The following is a 25,212-nucleotide window of genomic DNA, read 5'->3' as shown; positions in this document are numbered from 1 at the left end:
CCCACACAACCCCAAGGCAGAAAAGGAAACAGGGGGATCTTTGACTCGACTTCACCCGCACGACGCCGGAAGAAACAGAAGTATGAATATTAGCCCGCGGAGAGAGGGGGACCTGGGGACCATGCACATGCCAGGCTTTCAACGATTAGCAAGGCTTCGTATCTTGGCATCTTTTCGAGCATCCCATTGCTTCGGCCGTAACGAAGGCCAGTCAGTCGACCAACACTGAGCCAATACTTTCGTCAGAAACAACCGCCATTGCCGCGCGAAGAGTAGGCGCGCACGGTTTCATATTTTCTTCAAAAGTCCAGGTAGTAGCGCGCTAACCAAAACGCCACTCCTACTTTTTTTTTTCTTTCTTTTCTTTTTCCTTCCTTCCATCCCGCGGAACATGCAAATCTCAGTCCACAAAGCGCCTGATGTGCAAACGCCATGGGCTTCAGCTGCATGCGTCTACAAGTTCTCCCCGGCTTTCCCCGGAGCCTACTCCGTGCCCAATCCAAGCGGATACGTACAGCGTACAGCAAGATGTTAGCGCGGACATGGGGACGGAGGGCGGGTAGAAGGTTCAAGCATCCGACTCGTCGTCAGCAACGTCTGACGGAATGTCTCCGAGACGTGAGCGGGGGGGACAAATCCTGGATATCGGCGTTCTCCCTCCTTCTTCACGCTAAGGTCAAAAAGGAAAACAAAAAAGAAAAAGAAAAGATGAAGAGTCTGAGTAGTAGTGGTCGATTCTGCATGAAATGCTGGTAAGAATGGAGAGCGCCTCTCCCGTTTCCCCGCCCCCACAGCTGGGCCCCTTCCGACGCAAGATACGAACGGCAAAATTTCGTTGGTTTGTTTTACTTGCGGTCGGGCGCGACGACGACGACGACGTCTCATGGCCCATGGCCCATCGTCCATCGGACGTGGCTTCGATGCAGTGTGCGGGAAGGAAGCTGCTAGTGTGGGTTTGTTCACGCGCAAGGGATTTCGGTAAGGCGTTTTGGTGAGTGACGTGGTAGGTTACGGATTCACCGCTCGGACGCCGAATTTAAGGTTTGCGGCTTTGACTTGATGGGGGATGGGGGCACGGAGTGATAAGCAGAGGAAGCGAGGAAGGAAGGCAATGTTCTTTGACGATTGGGCCAGGAGTGAAGAAGTGGAGGAAAGGGGTTTCCGAAGGGATTGTTGACATCGCAGGAGAAGCTTGGTTTCTCCTCCCCCTCTTCATACGGGAGGGGAAGAGAAGAGTGACTCGATAATCGGAGCAGCTACAGCTATAGGAGAAGATGGCAAGGGTTCAGCCTCACACGAAGAGTTCGCCGGAAAAAAAGAAAAAAGAATAATAAACACGGCATAACATTGGCTGATGCCCTGGCGCGTTCTGTTTCATTAGTTTGAAGTCAACCGTGTTTCCCCTTCACACGTCATTCGGCACGGTCTGGGCCCGATGTCGAATCCTCATTGCGTACTCCGTATTCCTCCCTCCCTCCAAAACAACGGGGGGCGTTCCTCACTAATCCCAAGGGCAACAAGGGAAAGGCGGAAGGCAATCACCGATTGCCGAAGCGGCTCCTTCGTGGCGCCGTCGTATCGCGCGCTGTGGCGTGGCCCCGGCTTTTTCGCTGGTCGCACCGAGTCCGAGAGAGATCAGCTTTCCTTCTTTCACCCTTCTAGTTCAAACACATTTTTTTTCTTCTCTTTCCTCTGTTTCGCTGCCCTATATCATCCGTGCGTACCTTCATTTATTTCCCCCCGGCCTACCAGCACGCAAGAGGAAAACGCTCTGTGGCAAACCGTCCATCCCTCCCTCCTAGCCTTCATAAACAATATACACACACGGCCCCATGGTCCGCACTGACGCGGGGCGCCACAAGCAGTAGTTCCATCTACACAAGGCATGTCAAGGCGCGACCTCCCGCGACGACGTCCAAACGGCAAGTCTTGGCACCGAGACTCGGTGAGAGTACCCGGATGATGGGTGGGATCTCGATCAGAAGGCGCGGCACACCGGCGGCGGGCATGGGGGGAGATGCGCGCAATAGCAATCGTGACAATCAGCGGTACATAGTAGCATTAGGCTGCATGATGTATGCATGCCTCTCATCCTCCCCTACACTACATACTTCCACCGGTCTACATGTCCCCCCTCCCCCTTGCCGATAGCGTTATCGGTAAGGCTGAATAACGGTGGTGTAAGGATTGACGCGCGCGCCGCCTTCGGTTTTGTGAGCGTGAGGGGATGGATACACGAGATCACCCGCGCGCGCTTTTCACACGTCCAATTCCTTGGTCTTTCTCTGCTCGCACCTCCCTCTGATAGGCAAGGAAAGACGATTTGGAATCTTGAGAGGAACCAAGAAAAAAGAGGGGCCTGCACTGACCGCACATCGCCGCCATGTAGATCACTTATCCAAGCTCGGGTCGCTTCTCACTTCGCTTCCTATACTTTTCTTTTTGATATAGCATCTTGAAAGAGAGCGGCCAGACCGCGTTCTCCCGGGATCTGAGATCAAGATAGATTGATCTTGCGCCGTGCCTGGTCGGACGTCTCTACGGCGAAAGCGGGGAAAACCAAAAAAAGAAAGCCGGCGGCGGCGGGTATTTGGCATATCAAACTTTCAGGGTCCGTGAGAAAGCTGAACAATGTAGATCGGGAAAGCACTTAAGATCCGAGCGGCTAGCAGGGCGGGCCATGGGATGGCGCATATTCCCTGGCGCGGAGATACTGCGGCTAAGTCTCAGGGCGAGGGGGGGGGGGGGGGGGGGGGGGGGGGGGGGGGGGAAGCAAAAAACAGGGAGCATGGTTGCACGGGGAGAGGAGGAAAGTAGGGAGAGTGAGGCTTCTTTTTGCTGGGGGCGGGCGGCTCGTTGTCAAAGACGCCAGAACGTGCACGCCTGGGGGCGCGCGAGCAATGGAGCGTTTGACTGGGGGGGGTCGAGGAAGAAGGAAAAGAAAGAGTCGAAGACACGGGGGCGGCAGTAGTAGTACGTGCTGGAGTACCGTGCGGGAGAAGACTACTGACTCAGCCGAACCGCACGGGTGTTGTTTCTCGTCTGTGATGAGGCGCCAAACCTACCAGGACCGGGGTTCGACGCAGGACCGTTTACTGACAGGAGGCTTGTGGTGTCGGAGAGGAGGCGGTAGTAGCGCCATATGCCAGCCAAACGGAGAGTGGCGTGTTTGGATTGGTCGCCGGAGCGAGCTGCGGCTGGAATCTCTTTTCGAGACGGAAGACGGGAGTAGTGTTCGTCGGCGCAGCTGCGTCTGAACGGGAGCGGAAAGTACCATCACCACCATCAGGCAGAGGGCTGGCCTATCAGGCGCCGCTTCCCACATGCAGGCCTTACTCCGCTGATGCTGCCGTTGCTTTGCCCGGCATTGCTACTGGCCCCAAGAGAGGAAGGCAAAGTAAAACGTGTGACAGCCGTACAGCGTATGGCAGAGAGTGGCCGCCTGGAGGGCCCATCGTCATCAGACACACCAGACTGATCCCTGCGCGTGGACCGGAGGCACTACTGGTTGGAAAAGCCTAACTGAGAAAGGCATGAGTGCCGCGCAGGCATCATGACAGGTCAGGATCCCTGGAACAAACAAGTTCGGTCTAATAGGGAGGACGTATCAGATCGACTGTGGGAAGTGAAGGCGTCAGGTGGCAGACGCGGCGGGACCCTGGGCAGGGGTGCGGTGCGGCAGTTCAGTCAGTGAGGTTCCCCAGGGCAACAGCATGGACATGGGGGAGCGGGACGGCAGTGATGCTGCTTCGGCTATCGACCGGGAGTTGTGTGGTCGGAACCGGGTTCGGGAGAGACAGCACATCGGGAAACAGGCAGAGGGGAAGGGGCGGCGTCCGGGTAGTAGGGTGAAGGAGGAGGGGGGTGGGAAGCGTCATCGGATCGAGGGGCGGAGCACGCAAGCAATCCTCCCTCGGCGGCAAGACGATGTGCGGGCCGGTCGGCCGCCTTGTTCGCTTGCTTCGCTTGCCTTGACGAAACTAAAAAGGTCGGGCTAGCAATCCTTCTCGAAGGAGGGCCACCGGCGGGCGGCGGCGGCAGCGGGGAGCGGCGGCGAGGCTGGACGCTGCTGCAGGCCATCGACAGCAGCAGCGTTTCCGCCCTTCCCCAAATTAAAACAACGCGGGACACACGGTAGGGAAGAGCACGTGCAGCGGCGCAGCTAGCTCAGCTCACGCGTCATCCCCACGGCTAGCTGGTAGCGTGGGCGTCGAGCAGGCCGCATCCCAGGCACGGCGGGGGGAAGACGGGCACGAAGATGATGGAGGCGAAGACGTCGCGGCTACCGACTCGCTCCCCGGGCAGGCAGTTTTTTTGCTCCGCGCGGCTCGTCCAACGTCGCCGAAAGTTTAAATGAACCCATATCGTACCACGCGGGCACTTTGGAGCGTCGAGTCGGGCTAGCCGCCCCGCACCGCTCCCGCCAAGGGGCGGCAAAGGGAAAGGACCACAAGTCTTCAGCCCCTACGGATACGCCAGCCATTTTAGCATGGCCTGCACGGTGTCGATGACTGCAGCACAAAGCTGCCGGCGAACGCCCGACTGCCTCGGCAGCCCGGGCCCCCTGCCCTGCGCATTTTTATTGAGAGCAGCTGTGAACAGTGCCGCAGGCCATGCGTACCCTCTCGCACAGCTAGCTCTTTCAGGGCGTCGCCGGCCGCGACGGGTGTGGTGCTGCACTGTCGTTGTCGTGGCCCTGGGTCCGCGCCTGACGACGCCTGCTCGTCGTTGTACTGTACATCCCGGGCAGCAGCGCCATCTCGGCCCTTAGCGTTCCGTGCCATGATGACTTCTCTGCCTGTTCCCTGGTCCGGAGCCTCTTACGTGCAGAGAGGAGTGGCTTCCGCTGCCGTCCAGCGGGCGGGCGGCAGCTTGGCAATCTCTGATCTGCCCGCACCACCCCTGCTGCCATCTCCACACCCACTGGCGAGGCTTAGCTGCGGATGTGCGACCGGGGGGTTCGTGATGCCCAGCCAGGCCCACTCCCAGGCCCCGCCCGCTGACGATCAACACTCCAGAGGACAGCATTGTTGTACGTGCCAGCCTCTCGCAGTCCCCGTATCTGTCGCCAGCAGCGGCTGAGGACGCGTGGTGGCCGCGCGCCCAGGGAGCCGCCATGCACGCGCCTTGAATGTGGCGGTTACGGGCGCCTCAGCCTGCATGCGAAGGCGGAAGGTGCATGAAGAGGCATATGGGGTGGCTCCCTGCTTTTGATGCTCTCGGCCTTGCTCGCCTCGCAGGCACATCCTTGCCTGCTCATATGCCTGACTTCAGCGTGACAGCTGTCGCTTTGATGCCATCCGGAACTTTGTCAAACGCCTAGAAACCGCATCTGGACCAGCCAACCTTCTTGCCGCCAAAGCCTCGCATGTCTCTCATCTTCACCCTCTTCACCGCCTGCCTTTGCCATATACCCAGTCATTCGAGGAACGGGCTTGCTTGTCCACATGTAGAAAGTGAGTCGGGTGGCAAATGTGGCTAATCTCGACCCAGCCACATCTGATCAAACATCGGTTGAACTGCCATTCATTAAGGTGAAGCAGAGAAAGGCTGCACTCCGCCCTGCTCGCTAATGCTTTGTAATCTGCCTCAGGCCTCAACCGTGATGCCGCACGGACCGCGTGCGCTGCTCCCAACGATATTAAGTTTGCTCCCTTGTTGAACCCCTTGTCGGCTTTCCGAAAGCTGCAGCCCACCGGAGAATATCAGCCCTGCTCTAAAACGTGTGGCGCTTATCGCAGCACGGCTCCGTCTTGACCTGGGGGCGCGTGAGCGACGGTGAGAGCATCCTCCCAGCTAACCGCCAGCTTCGAAACCTCGCTTCCCTCGCCCCAGCGTCCTGCAGGATGTGAAACAACTTCTCCTGTGTCCCACGGGGGGGCAGTCAGTCAGTCTGCTGAATGGCCCCGAGTCAAGCAAAACGGCCGTGCTTTGAATCCATCGTCAACGAACCCCTCCACCCCGTCCCCTCATCCAGCTCCAAACCTGGTGGCGAAACCGAGTCTCCGCCTGGCCAGAGCCGCTGCGAGCTGCCTTCGGCGATCACGGCCGGTCAGGACCGTGGGCCGCGCAGCCTCGGTGCTGGTTGGGTTAAGCGCGACGTCCACCTGCTCGCGGACCGTGTCGAAGATAAAGAGCTCCGCCACCACCGCCTGGCCGGAGTTCAAGGCATCGAGGGAGGCCTGCAGGCTGGACTCGGGAACGTCAGCAGCATCGCCCAAGAGCTCGTCCCGCTCGTCGGGAGCTCGGTCTTGCAGGGTCGAGAGCGTCGAGGAGCGCCGCAGGATTCCTCGTTCCTCGGAGTCGACGTCCTGCCGTGTCGGTGCCTGGGCGGTAGAGCTTTCTCCTGCTCCTTCTGGCGTGGCATCGCTGCTGCTGCTCGATGCGTCCGGCGTCTTCCTCCGCTTTACTTTCTGGAGCTTGAGCGTGGCGGCCAGCATCACCACCTGCAGCACCAGGATGAAGAAGTCCAGAAGAAACAGTCGGAGCTTCGACGATGGGCCTTGCTGGCCGATCCAGTCGATCAACAGGCCGCCGTGCAGGTAGCCTCTTGTGGCCTCACCCGCCGACTGGGGCGGGAACCAAAGATGGCAGAATAGACATATCAAATTCGAACCGCTAATGGGGTATATGTACGGACGGTTCGACGGCAGTTCCGGTAGGATCTCGGGCTTGGGGGTGAGCCAAATCAGCTGGACGAAGGCCCGAAGGACGAATCGCAGGAACGAGCAGCTGCAGAAGAAGACGGGTCAGTCGCGGCGGGGCAGAGGCGGGCATCGGCGTCGCTTACTCTAGGTAGTAGATTGCGGATATCTCGGCGTAGATGAGGATGTCCAGGTTGCGGAGGAGGTCGTCGAGGTAGCCTATCCGCTTGGACTGTATCTTCTTCTTCTGGTCGGCGAGGTCGGCGGAAGCGTCTCGGTCGTCTCGGCCGTCATGGGGCGCATCCGGCGCATCGTGGTCGTGGTGACGGCGTGGCCAGTCCGCGGTCGGTGGGGACGCATCATCGCTCATATCGCGAACGGGGTGTGTGGGGGGGCGGCGCTCATAGTATCATGCCTCGAGGGGAGAGAGAGTGCGAGTGAGCTTCCGCTTCACATGGACCGCGCGCTGCTGGTGCTGCTGCGTCTGGGAGGAGGGAGGCAGACGTCGGAGTGCGGGTGGTGTGTCAGCAGCTTGGGGTCGCGGAGCCGGGAAGAAGCGCACGGCAAGGCGATGCGGTGCGGGCGGTGGCGGAGGCTTGGCTCCCCGATGGGCCCGTCCCAATACTGACGCATGCACTATCTCACGCGAGCTCGTCGACTAAAAACCTCCAACCACCATCGCCGTCCCCGCAGCGCCGCGCTGTCGCCCAATTCCCCTCCATCCCCCGCCTCATCAATCAATTGCTCCCTCCCGAGCTCCTGAGACCTCTGCGACGCCGCCACACCCAATAATCGAGGCACCCGCCACACCCATCGCATCCCCGCACAAACCCGCCCGCCATGTCCGACGCGCCGCTTCCCTCGTCCTTCGACGGCAACGAGTACGTCTTCTTTCCCCCCGCACCCTCTCCTCACGCTCTCCCGGGCGGACGCTCCCAACCATTCCCCCGCTGACCCGCACGCACAGGGACTTCTACTCGGAAAACCGCATGCAAAAGCTCACCCGCCGCCTACGCGAAGAACCGCTCATCCCGCTCGGGTGCCTGCTGACGTGCTGGGCGCTCATCGGCGCCAGCCGGGCGATGCGGGCGGGCGACCACAACACGACGAACCGCATGTTCCGCCGGCGCATCTACGCGCAGGGCTTCACCATCGTCGCCATGGCCGCCGGCAGCATGTACTGGTCCGAGGACCGCGAGAAGCGCAAGGAGTTCGACGCCCTGCAGCAGCAGAAGACGGCGGTGGAGAAGCGCGACGCCTGGCTGCGCGAGCTGGAGGCGAGAGATGAGGAGGAGAAGGCGTTGAGGGCGCGCGTGGAGAAGAGGAGGGCGATGGCGAGGAAGGAGAGGGAGGGGAGGGAGAAGGAGGTGCAGGGGGAGGAGAGGAAGGATGGGAAGGAGGCGGCGGAGACGAAGAGTGTGGTTGAGGCGGCGGAGGAGAAGGGGTCGGGTGTTGTGGCGGCGGTGAAGGATCTGGTCGCGGGCAAGAGATAGGGTGAGATGCGAGGAGGTGGACGGGGGGACGGGGGAAAAAAGCTCTTTCTTCTGTGTAAATTTGATGGGTTTGACCGGGTGCGACTGCGGGACAATTTTGGCGTATGGGCATTGGGCAGGGGGTCTTCTTCACTCCGGTCGTTATGAGCCATGCTACGGCTCTGGTGTCTCCACGGAAAAGGTGGATGGATTTTCGCGTGTGACCAACATCCTTGCGAGTGATTTTTCTCGCAATGTCTGTTGCTATCGTCACAAACGTGACCTTTGTTTCGAAGTCCCGCCTCTTGGCCTCAAACTTCTAATGGCACTTACGGTATTCAACTTTGGTGACGTAGAGATGTTCCAGACATCTCTGGACCATGTTCATTGGTGTCCTATCGAAGGTAATTGAGCTAGCAATTTTTACATACTTTTCCTCCTTTTATTTCCTTCCTTCCACGCGGCATAATTCTAAAATTACTGTTCAAGGAACGGAGATCTAGATAAACCTCACGAGGTCCACCCCGGCCAACTTGTTGTTCAGCTCATTCACGTCGAATTTGTACGGATCAAGTCCCCTCCTGTTCCCGTTGGAACAGACCCGCTTGTACCACATCTTCTTGCCTTCAGGGTCTGCCCTCTTCTTGAAGGCTTCCTTGAGCTCCTCCCAGCCAAGAGTTCCGCCGCAGTCCTCGGCGCATGGATGGCCCTCGAATCCGTGTCAGCATATTCCAAGCTCCGGTCCGGATTGGAAAGTAATGCCTCACCTCTCCACTGATGCAGAAGACCTGAACGTGTTCAGGTACACGCATCGCCCGTTTCATTGCAGGGTCGGCTTTGCCAAGGAATTGGATGTCGTGGTCCCAGCCGTCTCCGAAATCGTATTGGTACTGAATCTTGACCTTGCCCCGGAATTCATCATTGTCGTAGATGTCGGCGAGCGTGTATCCGCCCTCGTCTCTGATGTCGCCGTCCATGTCGTACTCCCAATCCGGATCAGACGTGGTCAGAGTGAAAACTCCTACTGGAAGGCCATCCATTGCAGGCTGCATTGTACGGCATTAGGCGGCTGTCTTGGTGTGGTGAAGGATTCTGCTTACGTTTGGAAGTGTTCCGGTTATGTCCCATACATGAAAAGCGTGGCGGTGGACACCGGCCCAACCAAAGGCCTTCTGCAGCACTGAATGGAACCTGTGGAAGGTGAGGTTGGAGGGGACGCAGAGGAGGCGGTGGATGGTCGGATCGGTCACATCTTCGAGACGGACGAGCATAAGGTAGCTCTCCACGTACTCATCCTCAGGCTCTGCAAGCTGTCGGGACGTTAACCAGATGAAAAACATACGGGCAGAGCGTCGCACTACCTCTTGTTTGACCTCACTTTCCGGGGTCATGGGATGCTCAGGCTTCAATGGCGGGATATTCTCCTCGTCGGAGCTGGGGGATTGCTCCCGTTCTTCGGACGGACGGACGGAGCCCTCTCGTTTCACTGGAACAGTGGAAGGGTCCTCTTCCTTGACCGGTCCGCTGTCGGAATCTTCCTGCTTCAAAGCCTTCTGTTCTTCGGATGCACGAACAGAGCCCTCTCGCTTCACCCGCGTTGCCGGACGACTTTCCTCATCCACACGTCCTCCCATTGGCAGCGCGACAGCATCCTCTTGCTTCACCGGGACCGTCGGACGACTTTCTTGCTCATCACTGATGGGCTCTTCCTTCTTCATTGGCAGCGCAATGGATGAATCCCGACGTTTCACGCGCGGACTGGCATGGTCCTCACGCTTCGGCGCCGTCGTCGAATTGATGGGCTCCTGCTTCACGGCCGGCCGGGATCTCTGCCCGGCAGCATCCACAGAGCGTCTCGTCGACATGCGCGTTGAAGCTCTCAATCCACTGGGATCACGGTGCGTCGCAACCGGGTCCGCTCGCGTGCGCGTGGAGCGGGGTTTGGCGGCTTTTGGCATGGTGGGAGAGGGGTATATATCAGAATGCACCGAAGATACAGTAGGTACAGCAGCAAAAAAGGAATGCGGAAATGCGTGGATGACGAGACAGCAGGGTGGGTTGGGGATTGAGAAAACGCGAGATCGGGATGCGAGATGTGAGGGATGTCATGCAGGCGGGAGATTGCTATGCGAGTCGCAGTCCGGGGTGGTGTGGCCCCAACTTTTTGTTGACGGTTCACGCGTCGAAACGCGTCAAGAGTGGGTTCTTGGAAGAAGATTATCCGTTGCTTTGCTGGGATGAGAGGAAAACTCCACGTTAGAAGACAAAGGTCGTGGCCGGTAGGACGGTCAACAACTCCACACGGAAACGTTTGCTCTTATCGTCGGATTTTCGGATATTCTCGGCGACCACCAAGATCCGGTCTCCGAGCCATTCAGACGTCACTGCGGAGAGAATCACTGAGCTGGAACACCTGGACATTGTCTCATTCCATGAACCGTAGATGGCATTCCATTGCCCCCCGTCAAGGGTCTACTGACGCAAACCCAATTAAAGACGCTCTCATTACCAGCCGATTATTTACACGCCTGGGGAATATGCATGCCTGCACCTTTTTGTACACAATCCGGTTCTCGTCGCCATCATCCTCATGAATCAGCCATTCAGCCATTCAAGCAACCGCCTCGGTGACTTCGACCGTAGCCGAGCCGGTGCAGAGACGACCAGTAGCGCTGTTGCACCTGGTCGCAAGCGGCGCGCTTCCGTAGATGGTGGTCTGCGTGCCCTCAACGTCCACCACCTGCTGGAGGATCACATCTACACCACCAGAAACAATCAGCAAAAGCCGTCGAAAAGGGGAAGGGGAAAGAGGAGGGGGGAGGAATTGAACGTACGGGTGCCGTTGTACGACGCGACAAACGACTCGGGGTCGACGACGGTGCTCTCGCCCTCGCCGGGCATGTACGTCACCGTCTTGGTCGCGGTGCTGTTGTCGAGCGAGTAGACGGCCGAGAACTTCTGCTGCTTCCACCCGTTGGCCGCCGAGTTGGTGCTGTAGTCGACCGCCCAGCTGCCGTACTGGCTGGCCGCGGCGTCCGCGACAACGGGTGCGGCCGTGGCGGTGGCGGCGGCGAGGGCCGCGATGGAGAAGGCGAAACGCATCGTTGTGGGAGGTGAGGATTGAATTGGGGAAGTTTGAAAGAGTGGTTGAAGTTTCGCGGAGATGGAGAACGACAGTTGGCTGATGGACGTAAACAGAAACGGTTGCGTTTAAGTAGGTAAACGGTAGGGAAACAGCTATTTTTAGGCGGTGGTGCCCAGTGTAGCGGGCGTTTTAGCAGCCGCATTCACGAGTATAGCTGCCGGGATGCGACGGGGCTCTCGAGCATTCTGGTGGACCGGGACCCGCTGCGCCGTCTTTGCCCCCGCCCGATCGAGCGTGGCTCGCTCGTAAACCATTTAGTGTTCATGCAGCCTGGCCCGGCGAAATGCACCGAACCGGATGCCATTGGAAACGCCAAGATGCGGAGTAGAGCCGCACTCGGCTTGGACGGAGCTGCTCTTTCGTCAGAGCATCATGGCATGAATGGTCGACAGAAGCTCGGCTTGGTACCCTTCCAGTCGAATTGCCAAATGCGGCTAGGACGGGAAGGCCCTGATGTTACAGCGCATGGTAGGTTACTTCCCCTTAATTCGCGTCGTATATCTCCGAGCACTTCCGATCCCATCATTCGTTGCTACTACTGTTCTTATTCAAGCTCGTATGTGAGGTATTACGTACTAACTGCTACTGCAAACATCAGTCCATGCAACGACACTCATGCTTCAAGGCACAAACGGGTATTGGAATCCACGCCTCTAGTCAACTTCCCTCATTTCACCTTCGCCAATTGCCGGATCTGTCCGCTATACCAAGCCTACATCCAGCCAGTCAGCCCGCAAGCCTCCATCACTCTCCACCAGAGGAAACAAAACACTTACACTCGTCGCCCCCGACCCCACCCCCCTGATCCCACTCATCCTGGCCAACCGCGGCACCTCGACCTTCTCCTCGCGCAACCGCGCATCGTCGTCCGCGACTTCCGGGTTGAAAATGACGTCGCGCGGCGCGGACGGTTGCAGCACGGCCGGCCGCCCGATGCCGACGAGGTCGCACGCCGAATCGACATTATCATCGGCGCCGCCAGCAGTAGTGGTGCCCGCCACGGCAGCTTCCATGCCCAGCCGCGTGCGGAAACCGCCCGTGACCATCAGCGTTAGCGAGGGGAAGTGGCTGCGGATGGATTTGGCGAAGTCGAGGAAGAAGGCTTCGCGCGCGGCTGTGGATGGTTTGGACTGATCAGAGGGGTTGGCTTCGACGTCGTCGTCGTTGGCGTCGGCCATCATCTGTGGCGGTGGGGTTAATGTGATGACCGGAGCAGTTGGTCGTGCATCTCTCTTTAAGGATGATTGGAGAAGGGGAGAAGGAAAGTGGGAAAAAGGAAGCTGTGCAGTGCTCTCGAGAGAGGGAAAGTGGGGACGACAGATATATCCCACTCACCCTCGGATCCTCGTACGAACCACCACTGATCTCCAGGAAATCGATGCCCGCCTCCGCAATCGCCTCGATCTGCTCGATCGAGTCCCGCAGCGCCTCGGCCGTCTGGTGGTCCGCCGAGTTGAGCTTCACCCCGACGCAGAACCCCGCCGGCGTCGCCTTGCGTATCGCCTCGACCACCTCGACAACGATCCTCGCCCGGTTCCGCGCCGACCCGCCGTACCGATCCGTCCGTTGGTTGCTCTTCGCCGTCAAGAACGTCGCTTTCGCCATGCCACACCATCAGTCAGCACACACACACCCAACCTCCCCCCTCCCTCCCTCACACTCCGGAGAGAGAGAGCGCGCACGCACGCAGAACACTCACACAACAAAAACCCATGCGCAGCATGCACCTCGACGCCATCCCACCCGGCCCTGGCCGCCTCCCTCGCCGCAGCCGCAAACCTCCCCACCACGTCCGCAACCTCTTCTTCCGCCAGCGCCCGCGGCGTGCCGAACACCGCCGACACGACGCTCCGGGCCAGCCACCCCCCGCCCATGTCCAGCGCGAGCGGCGACGCCGCCACGTTCTGCGCGCAGCGCGGGCGCCTACCCGCGGCCGCCGGCGACTGGCGGCCCGGGTGGTTGAGCTGCATGACGAGGGCCGGCGGGGCGGTGGACGTGGTGGAGGACGTGCGGGACGACGTCGCCCAGCGTGTCCAGTGCGTGTGTAGGCGTTTGGGGGCGAGGAAGGGGTCGAAGGCGACGTCGGTCGGGGTGCTGAGGAAGGAGGGGTCGACTTGGACGGCGCCTTGTTTGACGGCGGGCGGGCGTCAGGGTTGGTGGTGGCGGTGGGGGAGGGGGAGGGGGGGAAGTACCGGTTAGGATCATGCCCCAGCCGCCGGCCGCCCAGGTGCGGTAGACGGCGGAGAAGGCTTCGTCCGGGAGGTAGTCGTTGGCTTTTGATGCCATTTGCTCGGACATGGCTGACTTGGACGGGGTTGGTGTCGGTCTTTTTATGGTGGTGGTGGTGCTGTGTGTACGTACCTTGACGAGGCGGTTGGGCAGCACGAGACCGCAGTTTAGGGTTAAAGGTTTAGAGATTGTGAGATCCATGACTGAGGTTGGCGGTATACGATTCCAAGGCTGGTTCTGCTGATGTTTCTCAGTAGATTGGATGCTTTAAGGTGGCTTTGTTGCGCGCAATGTTCAGAGAATCTTGCAATGCTAATCCACCATTGAGCAGGAGACTTTCGAGATAGTCGGCGTCGGATCGGATTTCACGATTCCCGGTGTTGATGAAGCGGACAGTTCGGTGCAGCCGGTCTTTCCCGAAACGGAAGTTTTGTAACATGCCCAGTTCAAAGTTGCGCCGTGGCCAATCAGAGCGGCGACTCTCGTGCCTGTCGGGACGATAGTTCGTCCGTGTCGGCGATCTACCTCCTATCGGTACTTGAAATCTGAGTAATACCATGCTGAGCACGCCTGGTGTGTGTTAAGCGAAAGGATGGATTTGTGGGTAGAATGATATGATCATTGGAATTGACATGTCAAGGCGTGGTTCCAGTGGTACGAGGCCACGCACTCCTTCAAAGAGTATCAGCCCGACAGAACAGAAAACAAAATCTGTCAAGCGAAAATGCAAAATGTTCATCGACACATAGCAGCAGCACGTCACGCACTCACGCTAAACAAAAGTGTAGTGTAGTGTTTATAATGACCATAGTACAGTGTTGCAGTGTTGCAATATAAGGCATGTTACGCGCACCTGCAATTAAGTGCAGCGGCTGTGCTTTTTGATTTGCAATAGTGAAGGTTTATGGTTATAGCTACTAGTTGGCCGGCTGCTGACTACGTGTCGACTGCAATGCTTAGTCAAACTTTGCTTTCAAATCTCCGAACACCCCGCATTCTTTCGAACGTCTCGGCTAGAAACAAGATGGCACACTTATGCTTACAGAACAACAACGCAGGCATACGGCCTCCGGAGAACAGAGTGGCTGGAGGATATCAACGGTGATGATGTTGTCACCAAGTTCCAGCGAGGCTTCCAGCGCCTTTCCGCCGTTGAGAAGAAAGTGTTTCAGCATCTCGACAGCCCACAAGGTCTACGCTGCTGCAGTGGTGTATGTTCGAGGCATGCTTCTTCTTGGTGATCTTGGTTCTTCGCACACGATAAATCCATCCTGGAACGAAAGAAGGAGGAAGGCGACCGCAACGACTGAGACGACTATGATGACAGCTCCTTGTACATACGATAGACCAAGCCTCACCTACCCTTTTTCAAGCGCAGGCCACGAAGAAAGAAATGGCCATCTTTTGTGTATCAACTCAAGTATGTGTCTTATTCTTTTCCAGCCTAGAGAATGATGTATGACCGCAACCCGCAATAGAAACACTCGACACCGATATACCCGGTGGTTAAATTCCATTTCGTATTGCTCGAGTTGCAGCTCCGAATGCAGCATTGGAATTTTTCTAGGTTACTTAAACAGTCATTCCCACTGGCGATCCCACTACATTCCACGAGGACTCAGCCCGCATCAGTGAACTTATGCCTTTTCACTTCCACGTGTCGGAATTGAGGCTGGCGTACTAGCCACATGCGGATTCTGCTAGAATACCGCTATTGCCGCTCCCGAACATACTCGATGCACGGGTCTGTCGAAGCGATATATATGTGACTCTGCGCCTCGATAAGCAGCAGCAAGCTTTGGCCTTTGCCGCCCGTCTCTCCTTTTCTTACTGTCAGCTGTTGCTCACATTGACAGCCATGTATCATTCTCTCTTCCTTGTCTCTCTTGCGGCGGTTGGCGTATTGGGGTCCGCCCTGCCAGAGCCTGACGCTCGCCATGTTCCACCCCGGTTGAGGACAAAGGCGACGAGAAAACACGGCCACAAAACGAAATTCTACGCTATCGCACCTGGACCCCCTAGCGAGAACTACGACGGCGCTGCTGAGTTTGGTCGATTCCACCCCGGCCTATTCGCTCCGAAATCCACCACCGTTCCCGATGGCTCCATTTTCGGAGGCGACGGCGAAAGCTCTTCGACCGCGGACCCGGCTGCCACCACTGCTTCCGTCGACACTGCTTCTGCTTCTTCTTCTTCCGCTTCCGCCGACTGGGGCTGCAACTCCCCCGACACGCCGGACACCGACCTCCTCCCGGACGCATCGTGCGGCATCTACTTTGACGAAGACCTGGACGACTTCTACGGCCACTACGACTTTTCCACCGCGACCTTCGCCGCCGCGCTCGAGGACTTCGCGCCGGGCCTCCCATCCTACGCCGCCGACGACTTCTCCGCCGCCGACGTCCCGCAATTCGTCACCGTCGGCGGCCAGACGTTCAGCACCTCAGCCAAAGTCGACGGGCCCGCAACCTCGTTTTCCCTCCTCCGCCCGCGCACGCCGCAGGGGCTTCCGGTGCCGCCGCAGGGCTTCAACAGCATCGAGGACTTCATCGTCGAGATGGCGGCGCGGCGGGAGGGCCAAAACGCCGTCGCGGAGCTGCAGGCGCGCCGGCGCATCGAGGGGTTCACGACGCCCGGGCGGCAATCCGACCTGCTGAATGCCCAGGGCGCCGCCATGATGCAGGCCAGGGCCGACCTGGCGCAGGAGAAGGCCAGGCTGGCGCTGGCCCTCGCCAACGCCGCGCAGGCGAGGGCCGACCAGGCGAAGAAGGCGGCGGCGGGTGGGGATGCTGCGAAGGTGGCGCAGATCGCGCTCGACCGCAAGACCCTGCCGGTTCTGGCTGGCGCCGGTCAGGCGAGCGAGGCTAAGGGCGTCGAGCCGCTGGCCGTGGGCAGCAAGGTCGCTGCTGCTGCGGTCGGGGCGGCGGCGGCGGGAGACAGGGCCGGGCAGGTGCGCTCGCAGGCGCAGAGCGCGGTGCAGAACGCGCAGCAGGCAGTAGCGACCCCCAAAAAGAGGGAGAAAAAGAAGCTCGTCCGGCGCCTGGAAACCCTGGACGAGGTCGACGACGCCAACAACAGCGACCTCGACAGCGCGCTCATCGCCCAGCTCCTACTGATGGGCGTCGACGAGCAACAGAACCCCGACCTCACCACCAGCACCAACGACAACGACGACATCGCCCCCGCCTTCGCCTACAGCACCGTCGCCGACGTGAGCGGCCGCTTCTTCCTCGCGGCCGACGACTCGGGCACGCTGGGCCTGACGACGACGGCGCCGTCGGCCGCGGGTGGCTTCGCGCCCAACACGTTCGCCTTCTTCGGCGGCGCGCTGGGCGCCGACGCCCGCGGCCGCCTGCCCGTCTACTTCCCCGGCGCCGTGGACGCGCTGGGCGTGTCGCGGTTCCGGGTCGCGGCGCTCAACGACACGGCGTTTGACGCAAGGGCCGCGGCCGCGGTGCCCGTCAAGGTTGACGACGGCGGGTATGCGGTGCTGGTGCCGGTGGATACTGAGGGCGTGGGCTACGCGTTTGTGGCGTGTGACGTCATGGTGTCGGAGGGGGACGGCGGCGGCGGCGGCGAAGTGAGAGTGAACAAGCTTTTTGTTGTCAGGGACTTGGAGGCTGGGGTGAGGACGCTGTTGGACGCGTCGACGCGGTCGGAGGTCACGGGGGGTGAGGTGGAGGAGTGTTTTCCTGTTGCGTTGAAGTCGCCGTTTGGGTCGGCGGGTCTTTAGGAGCGGGCGACAGAAGAATCGGGTCTACCTCACCCGCATATGCCTTATGGTCCCATGGGAATTGCATCGTACTCGTGAGGGAAGCTGAACCTATCCGCCCGGGCTACACGACGGTTAGAAGTCGGATAATTAGATGTACAGGTCAATGTGTCTTTTTTTTTTTTTTTTTTTCCTTGTCCAGGGTTCCGATGATTGGCTTACCGTGGTTCAATAGCCACAATACTACAATAGCCACAATACTAACACTTTTGCCCGCCTTGCAGCCTACAAAGGCCAGTCTACTCGCACTGTACGTCGACATTCAACTCTTTGCTACATTCAACTCTTTGCTCCCCGTTCGGTCGGCAACAGTGTCGACATTCGACTCTTTGCTCGCCACCTCACTCAGAAACAGTGTCGACGTTCAACTCTTTGCTCGCCACCTCACTCAGAAAAAATGTCGACATTCAACTCTTTGCCCGCCTTTCACTCGGAAAAAATGTCGGAATTCAACTCTCTGAACTGCTTGTTGCAAGCCGAGCCTCATGAAGGTATCCCCGGACGACAGCACACGACTAACTACCTTGACGCACTGCCCGTCGAGCTTATCCTCGAGATTGCCGGATGGCTCCAGTCCGGCAGCGCTTTCCTGGCCCTTGGAGCTTCCAGCTCCAGGTTCCGCGAAGTCCTCAAACTGGCACGGGTGCCAGCTCCCGACGCCGAATCGCGGGCGACGTTCCGCAACTACCTCCGCCTCGACGACCTTTGCGAGCGCGAGCGCAAGGGCCTGCTACCAAAGTCGGGCCTGGTGTGTTCCGGCTGCGTCGACTACCACCACCTATCAAGCTTTCTGGATTCCGAACTACACTTCGCGCCGCACCGCAGGCTGTGCCTCGGGCAACGCGGCCGCTTCCGCCTCTGCGAGCACGCCACGTTCGACTACAGGGACATTGCCAAGTGGACTTCCAAAGAAGCCAGGACGAAGAGTTTGATGGACCCACTCGATTGGTGCCGGTACCACGAGGGCGACATCGTCTGCACACATGCGTCTCACGCGACGTACCACTGCTACGACCGCCCCTTGATGGCCATACTCGAGATAGGTCGGGAGGGAGTCCGCTCCGGCTTCTTCCGCCACAGCACCATGGATCTGCTGTTCAGGCTCGACGCAGGCCGGGGAAAGAGTGCCAGCCCGGAAGCGTTGCGGAAGCGGCTGGCCGCCACCGATCTGCGCGCGTGTCCGCACAAATTCCTGAGCGACCCGAACCTGTTCCAGGGCACGCCGGACAGAGAGATCGAGGACTTCGTAAGAGGGGACCAGGACAACCTTGAGATCCCGTGTTCTCTCTGCGACCTCCCGGACGGCCGTTTGGGTAGCAACAAAATTCGCTACCTCACTCGGGACCGGAATCGACGGGGTATACGTGTGTACCTGGAATTTATTCGCAAAGTGCCCCTTCCCAAGGACCCGAATAGCGTTGAGTGGCTTTCGAACCTCGAGATTCCTGGACTTGGTTCGCAGAATTTTCCTTCCCAAGGACCCGAATAGCGTTGAGTGGCTTTCGAACCTCGAGATTCCACAATAGGCGTAGCTTTCGGGCAGGACAAGGGTAAGTTGGCCCAATGCGGACTTTACTACATCACCTCCGTCTTGCGCTTTATGCAACGATCTACGCTACCTCTGCATCACCCCACCGTTCGAGCTCTGATGAGGTGAATCAGTACTAACAGGTAAAGAAGCGCAGGAACTGGACGCGTGCTGCCCGTCAACGAGCAAAGCAATGCCAAACAAGGACGCCAACAACGACAACACCACCACCACCACCAACAACAACAACAACAACAACAACAACAACAACGAGAGAGAGAAGAACGAGAAGAACGAGAAGAACGAGAAGAACGAGAAGAACGAGAAGAACGAGAAGAACGAGAAGAACAACGACGCCAACAACAACGACGCCAAAAACAATGACGCCAAAAACAACGACGCCAACAACAATGGAAGAACGAGAAGAGCGAGAAGAACGAGAAGAACAACGACGCCAACAACACTGGAAGAACGAGAAGAACGAGAAGAACGACAAGAACGAGAAGAGCGAGAAGAACGAGAAGAACGAGAAGAACAACGACGCCAACAACACTGGAAGAACGAGAAGAACGAGAAGAACGAGAAGAACGAGAAGAACGAGAAGAACGAGAAGAACGACAAGAACGAGAAGAGCGAGAAGAACGAGAAGAACAACGACGCCTACAACACTGGAAGAACGAGAAGAACGAGAAGAACAACGACGCCAATAACAATGACGCCAACAACAATGACGCCAACAACAAAAAGAACAACAAGAACGACAAGAATAACACCACGTTCGTTTCCTCCCCGAGGGCAAGCACGGTGACCGCAACGGCAACCCCAACCCCGGCACCCTTGTCGAGACTGGTGTCACGCACCCCTTCCAGTTCGACTTCTACCTCTGCGCCCACTCGGCTATCACTGCCCGTCCCGTCCACTACTCGGTTCCCATGAACGAGGCCGGCATGAGCTCTGACTGAGGAGATCCAGCAGATGCTCTTCGAAGCACAGCTTCCGGTACATCCGCTCCACGACTCTTGTCGGCCTCTTCCCTGCGGTCTACTACTCGGGGCAGGATGACATGGTATGAAATGAACGAAAGGCGTTGCGCTTCGACCTACTCGGCGCACGTGGCTTCTTCCTGTTAGTAAAAACCAGTAGATAAAGAAAATAAAAATTGAAAAATTCCCTCCGCTTGTTGTTCGCCTTGTCAGAGTTATTTTCAACTGAGTGCTTCTTCTTGGGGTTGGTGAAGTAGAAGGTTCAGATGGGTGGGGGGAGTGTTGCTTAGCAAGCCAGCAACCTCACTGAACGCACAACCAGAGACGTAAGCACTTTGAGCTTGTCCATGACCGGTTCAGCCTTCGAGAGAAAAACCACCAGGCTTATTGCTAGCACCATCAGGACCGCCGCCGCGATCAGACTTAAAAGGGAGCGTCCTGGCGGCCAGTGTAGTAAAAGCTGCGAGTCGGAAGGTATACTGAACGGCTTGTCTCAGGTCAGCAGCATCACTTGAATTGTATCCAAGCACCTCAGCCTTTCGTAGCCAAATTGAACAACAATTCTCCTTGGAGTATGTACTCCCGTCCGGAGATTCATTCCATCTACCAAAGTAGGAATAGGAAATAGATACTCTGCAGTCCACCGCGCCTGACCCATGTTGCTTCCTTGACTCCCCACTCAATGTTGATCAAGCCGAAGCACTCAAAACCGTTGGGACAGACAACTCAAGTTTGAGCCCATCTACGTTGTCAGTGGAAGCAGACGTCCGGACACAGGCGTGAAGTTTCCGAATCCTCTTACGTAGGCAGAAGAAGCAAATGCCCGAACGCAATTGTGAGCGTTAAGGCTGCACACTTGCATCCGAACACATGATCCAACTGCTCGCGTGCATAGGGTGGGGTCAATTCTTTGGCAACTCGCTGAGACAGGCTCTCTTGCGTCGCACACAAGATATGCTTGCTGCCCAACCATGCTGGGGACGTCTTGTGATGCGTTATCAAAGTGGGGCGGTGTAGATAAATATCTTTGGGGGCCATGCACCGCTTGGAGTAAAGCCGAAGGGCTAACAAGGCCCGTCGTCGCCCACGAGCGTTATTTATTTCATTATTCGTGCTCAGACTGAGCACGAGGTACAGACGCATTTAGTCTTCTTTGCCTGGAAAGGGCCGGGCTGCATGTTGGTGTAGCAGTCACGAGTAATGGCTTGAACCCCGCAAACAAGCCTCCCCGCGATTAGCAACACACGCGGTAGGCTGTGTGGACCGATCGGCACGGGCGCAGGGTCCGAGGCCAGGGTATCACGGATGGGGCTGAATGGGCAAAAAATATGGTCGTGATGGTGGTGTGGTACAGCAGGGGGGAAATGCTGGGGCACGTCAAAATGTACAGCCTCCTACGTAGTGGCACAGCGAGTCAAGGAGGGGGCGCTGCATGTGCATCTGAGGTAAGCCGAATGGTGGTGTTTGGCGGTCGGGAGATATGTGGGGCCCAGTGATCCTTGGGAGAGGCGATATGCCGGCTATGGGTCGCCTGATTGACGGTGCAAAACGAGGGCGTGCATTGGAGGCAGCAGATGGTGGATGTTTGTCGCAGATGTTGCGTGAAACTCGGCAGCGGCCAGGCTCGTCGGAGAATGGCGGCTGCTGGATCTGGGGTTACTGACTCGGGGCTGGGCTCCAGTCTTCTGGGCGTATTTCATGCACGGAACCTGGCCAATAGGACGTGCGGGCGCAGAGAGGGTGATATAGCATTGCTGCTATGCGCCGCTATAGGGCAGGACAGCAGAGCAGGCGGCGGGGCCGTGGACGGAGGTTTCGGGTGCGGAGCAGTGCTGCTGGTAGCGACGCTTCGTGAGGCAGACGGCGCGCAGGCGTTGGCGGCCCCGGGCCCCGCGGCTCTCGAAGCAGTTGACAAGAATAAGTAGGAGGCGGATAGGGTGAATAGGGGGGCAATTACCGCGCGCGAGGGATCTGCTAGCCCTATGGGGGCGATGACGCCATGTGATTCGCTGAGCGACGAGAGGTGGCCGTGTCTGCACTGTGGCACCCACGAGAAAAGACAGAGTCGCGACTGGGGCTGCCGGGGCGCAGCCAGGCGGCGGGGCGGAGGCGCGCGAGCGGCGCGCGGATTGGAGGGCTGGGGTTAGGGCCCAAAAATAGGCAGTCTAGCACAGCTCCAGCACCCTCTTCGCTCAGCGTTTGACGCCGTTTCAGCGCCGGCAGGGCGAGCCCAAGCAGAATTCGATGCAGGCTCTCGCGCGCTCTTCCGCCCGCCGGCGGCCCAGCGCAGAGGCGATCATTCGTGTCCAAGCCACTCCGCGACACCTCAGCACCGCACGCCCAGCCTGCGCCAAGCAGCCCAATCACCGCCCCGGCGCATCCCTGGGATATGAGAGCTGCACCACCCAAGTCTTGAAGCTCTCTCGCTCCCTCTCTCCGCCCGGCCCCTAACCCAGGACTCCCAAGGCGCCACCATGGACTCCTGGAACCAGCAGAAGCTGCCCTTCAGCAAGAAGCGCCTGTCCAAGACCGTCATCGTCTCGTGAGCTGCTCTCCCCGCCGACCCGCTACGCCGCCGCTGACCCTGCAGATACGTCTTTGACTATGTCATTATCGTGTACGTCACGCCTTGCTGGCCCCGTCCGCAGCGCCACAGTTTGCCCTATCCGCGTCCCCGCTGACATGCCGCCAGAGTCCTCATCATCGCCTTCTACGCCCTCGATTCCGTCGAGCCGCACCACCAAGAATTTTCGCTCCGCAACTACACGCTGCAGTACAAGTATGCTGTCCACGAGCGCGTTCCCGTCTTCGACTTGTGCATCATCGCCGTCCTGGCTCCCGCCTTGATCATCGCCTTCTATACCCTGGTCATCGATGGCCTGTTCTCGACCAGCAAGGGCCAGGCGGGCTCTGCGGGTAGGCGGAAGCTTCTGGGCAAATACCGCATGAAGGACAGGCTCTGGGAGCTGAACTGCGGCGTTCTGGGCTTGATGCTTTCTGTCGGCGCCGCCTTCACCATCACCGGTACGCCATGGAATGGAAAACGCATTTTCGCGCGAGCTAATTGGAGACAGGATCGTTGAAGAATGCTGTTGGCAAACCGAGACCTGATTTGATCGACCGCTGCCAGCCCAGCACGCTGCAGGATCCCCAGCCTTTCGGCCTGTCGAACCACAGTATCTGCACCCAGGAAAACAATGCCATTCTGAAAGATGGCTTCCGCAGCTTCCCCTCTGGCCACAGCAGCAGTAAGCCGGCCCTTCACACTTTTCTCGAAGCTGTACTAACCGAGCCACAGCTGCCTTTGGAGGGCTGTATTACCTATCTATTTACCTCGCTGGGAAGCTCCACGTGCTCGATTCTAAAGGAGAAGTCTGGAAGAGTTTCATAGTCATGGTCCCTACGCTTGGCGCCGCCTTGGTTGCAGCCTCTCGAATCATGGACGCCCGCCACCACCCGTTCGACGTTCTCTCGGGCAGCCTTCTCGGCATTCTCACCGCCTGGGGATCCTACCGCCAGTACTTCCCTCCTGTGAGCGAGACGTGGCGCAAGGGCCGCGCGTTCCCGATCCGCAGTTGGGGCAAGGAACCGGAGATTCCGGCTGAGGCGTATCCGATCAACCACGAAGGAAGGGAGCCGCTGCGGGACGCGGCCTCGCTGAAGACGATAGACGAAGAGCAGCCAATGAGGGGCGCTGATACAGGTGCGACCGACATCGATGCGAACGACCCCGCCGCCAACGTGTTCAGGCAGCAGATCTCGAACTCCCAACGCCATCGCCAGCAGCTCGCAGCCCAAGCTTACGGAGACGCGCGACCGACCCCATCTTCAGTCTACACGGCCGACCTGAACCGCACCCCGACAGCGACCACCTACAGCTCCCAGCTGCCCTCCTCGAACCCGTACGCCCAGACGTACGGCGCCCGGCGCCGACGTGGTGATAACTACGAGGAGTCGTCCTCGGAAGACGAGCCCGACGAGTTTGAGCTCCAGCGCACCTACACCTTGTCCAACCCGCAACGCGGCCAGACAGCCGCGCCGGTTGCATACAACCCGGTCAACGATACGTTTGGGGACACTGCGTACCACGCGCAGACCAGCCCCTTCGTCGCTCCGCACGAGGAGGCGGATCTGGGAGCCGGAATGGCGAGGACCTCGCCGCCGCAGGTGCCGCCGCATGCCGCACCCTACGGCTCTGGCAGGGGCGCCGACTACTAGAAGAGGTTCAAGAAAGCCCGGAGCCTGGAAGACCACCAATATCGGTCTTGAAGACGGGTGTTGGGGCATCTCACAAGGATTTCCCTTTAAAATCTCTTCTCTTTTCCTGATTGAACTGTGTGGATTTTGGGTACAGACTGCGGTGTCCATTTGGGAAAAAAAGAGCGTTTGGCTTCTGCTATATCCCCCCACCCTTTGTTGTTAAGCGGAGCTCTCACGTAAACGTCATACACGAACACACACACACATTTCCAGGTGTTTGAGGTGTCTTGTCTTTTTGGACCACTTCTTCCATCTTTTTCTCTTTTTTTTCCCCCCCGTCATCTCTCTGTGTAGGGGTATCTTTTGGGTCTTTTCTTCCTGTCCGACGGGACATACATCTTCAATTTTTTGAGTTGTATAAGTAGACGGGACCCCACCGGCCGGTGGGAGATTTTTGGCATTTTTTTGTTTTTGGGTTTCTTGGCATTCTTCTTTATGATGATGAATGAGAGATATTTTTTGCAACTTGATATCGAGGACCGGTCTTTGAAGAGTGATGATTCTTGATCGGTGAACTGAACACTTGACATTACGTGCTGGGTCACTGTACTGGAACGATAGAGCACGATAAGGGATTACAGAGTGCTACTAAGAATAAAATAGCCGCAAGGTCTTATCAAACAGCGGTTATGGCGGTACCTACTACCTGGAGTTGCCGCCACAGCGCGTGACAGAAGAAATTGGCCCTCCCACAAACCTTGCGCTATATTCATGTGTAGTCGAATCCAAGATCTGGACGTATTTGTAACGTTTTCAAAAGTCGCATCCTCGTCCGGACACTGGATTCGACTACCCACGCGGGAAGAGTGGCAACGTCGTCGACGGGGCTCAGAGGGCGGGGCCAATTTCTTTCGTCACCCGCTGTGCCGCGGTAAAATGTTCTCAACGCCTGTCGACAATATTGGACCTGCTGAATAACTTCAAAGCGTTGTGAGAGGGGTCAGTCGTTGCGTTATACTCTGAAGTCCGTGACATCAGGCAATAACGCATGTTTAAGCGGTGTACTTGCATTGCACCCTCCCATACTATCTACCACTGTGCAATGCCGTTGTTCTTTTCACCTTTCGAGATCATTGGCTAGAGATTCACGAAAGGTACTTGGATCACCTAAAGACACTGACTAGATCTATGCCTGGGAGAAAGCAGTTCCTTAAGACAGACCACCACCATTATACTGCA

General features: G+C 58.2%; 8 protein-coding genes across 8 annotated transcripts; 5 read left to right on the top strand and 3 right to left on the bottom strand.

Moving 5' to 3' along the window:
- Positions 1 to 5,969: 5,969 nt before the first annotated feature.
- On the bottom strand, positions 5,970 to 7,014 carry SLS55_009619 (uncharacterized protein; the record flags this gene model as incomplete). Its single annotated transcript, XM_066781016.1, has 2 exons — positions 5,970 to 6,732; positions 6,791 to 7,014. 2 exons carry the CDS (start codon positions 7,012 to 7,014, stop codon positions 5,970 to 5,972), a joined length of 987 nt encoding a protein of 328 aa, XP_066628962.1.
- Positions 7,015 to 7,215: 201 nt separating this feature from the next.
- Positions 7,216 to 8,137, top strand: RCF1 (Respiratory supercomplex factor 1, mitochondrial; the record flags this gene model as incomplete). The annotated part of the gene is made up of 2 exons (XM_066781015.1): positions 7,216 to 7,220; positions 7,612 to 8,137. The coding sequence occupies 2 exons, from the start codon at positions 7,216 to 7,218 to the stop codon at positions 8,135 to 8,137; spliced, it is 531 nt and encodes a 176-aa protein (XP_066628961.1).
- A 478-nt stretch (positions 8,138 to 8,615) lies between these two features.
- Positions 8,616 to 9,834, bottom strand: SLS55_009617 (uncharacterized protein; the record flags this gene model as incomplete). Its single annotated transcript, XM_066781014.1, has 3 exons — positions 8,616 to 8,825; positions 8,884 to 9,137; positions 9,279 to 9,834. 3 exons carry the CDS (start codon positions 9,832 to 9,834, stop codon positions 8,616 to 8,618), a joined length of 1,020 nt encoding a protein of 339 aa, XP_066628960.1.
- An 893-nt stretch (positions 9,835 to 10,727) lies between these two features.
- SLS55_009616 (uncharacterized protein) lies at positions 10,728 to 11,218 on the bottom strand (the record flags this gene model as incomplete). The annotated part of the gene is made up of 2 exons (XM_066781013.1): positions 10,728 to 10,873; positions 10,951 to 11,218. 2 exons carry the CDS (start codon positions 11,216 to 11,218, stop codon positions 10,728 to 10,730), a joined length of 414 nt encoding a protein of 137 aa, XP_066628959.1.
- A 4,130-nt stretch (positions 11,219 to 15,348) lies between these two features.
- Positions 15,349 to 17,223, top strand: SLS55_009615 (uncharacterized protein; the record flags this gene model as incomplete). The annotated part of the gene is made up of 1 exon (XM_066781012.1): positions 15,349 to 17,223. One exon carries the CDS (start codon positions 15,349 to 15,351, stop codon positions 17,221 to 17,223), a length of 1,875 nt encoding a protein of 624 aa, XP_066628958.1.
- Positions 17,224 to 17,747: 524 nt separating this feature from the next.
- Positions 17,748 to 18,751, top strand: SLS55_009614 (uncharacterized protein; the record flags this gene model as incomplete). Its single annotated transcript, XM_066781011.1, is given in 2 exon segments — positions 17,748 to 17,753; positions 17,771 to 18,751. 2 exon segments carry the CDS (start codon positions 17,748 to 17,750, stop codon positions 18,749 to 18,751), a joined length of 987 nt encoding a protein of 328 aa, XP_066628957.1.
- Positions 18,752 to 18,910: 159 nt separating this feature from the next.
- Positions 18,911 to 19,598, top strand: SLS55_009613 (uncharacterized protein; the record flags this gene model as incomplete). Its single annotated transcript, XM_066781010.1, has 2 exons — positions 18,911 to 18,915; positions 18,977 to 19,598. 2 exons carry the CDS (start codon positions 18,911 to 18,913, stop codon positions 19,596 to 19,598), a joined length of 627 nt encoding a protein of 208 aa, XP_066628956.1.
- A 2,649-nt stretch (positions 19,599 to 22,247) lies between these two features.
- SLS55_009612 (uncharacterized protein) lies at positions 22,248 to 23,991 on the top strand (the record flags this gene model as incomplete). The annotated part of the gene is made up of 5 exons (XM_066781009.1): positions 22,248 to 22,315; positions 22,364 to 22,390; positions 22,466 to 22,797; positions 22,848 to 23,021; positions 23,072 to 23,991. The coding sequence occupies 5 exons, from the start codon at positions 22,248 to 22,250 to the stop codon at positions 23,989 to 23,991; spliced, it is 1,521 nt and encodes a 506-aa protein (XP_066628955.1).
- Between the last annotated feature and the right edge of the window lie 1,221 nt (positions 23,992 to 25,212).

The sequence above is a fragment of the Diplodia seriata genome (genome assembly GCF_021436955.1).
Source record: "Diplodia seriata strain FDS-637 chromosome Unknown scaffold_10, whole genome shotgun sequence".
NCBI lineage: Eukaryota > Fungi > Ascomycota > Dothideomycetes > Botryosphaeriales > Botryosphaeriaceae > Diplodia > Diplodia seriata.
This window is presented reverse-complemented; position numbering and strand designations above follow the sequence as displayed.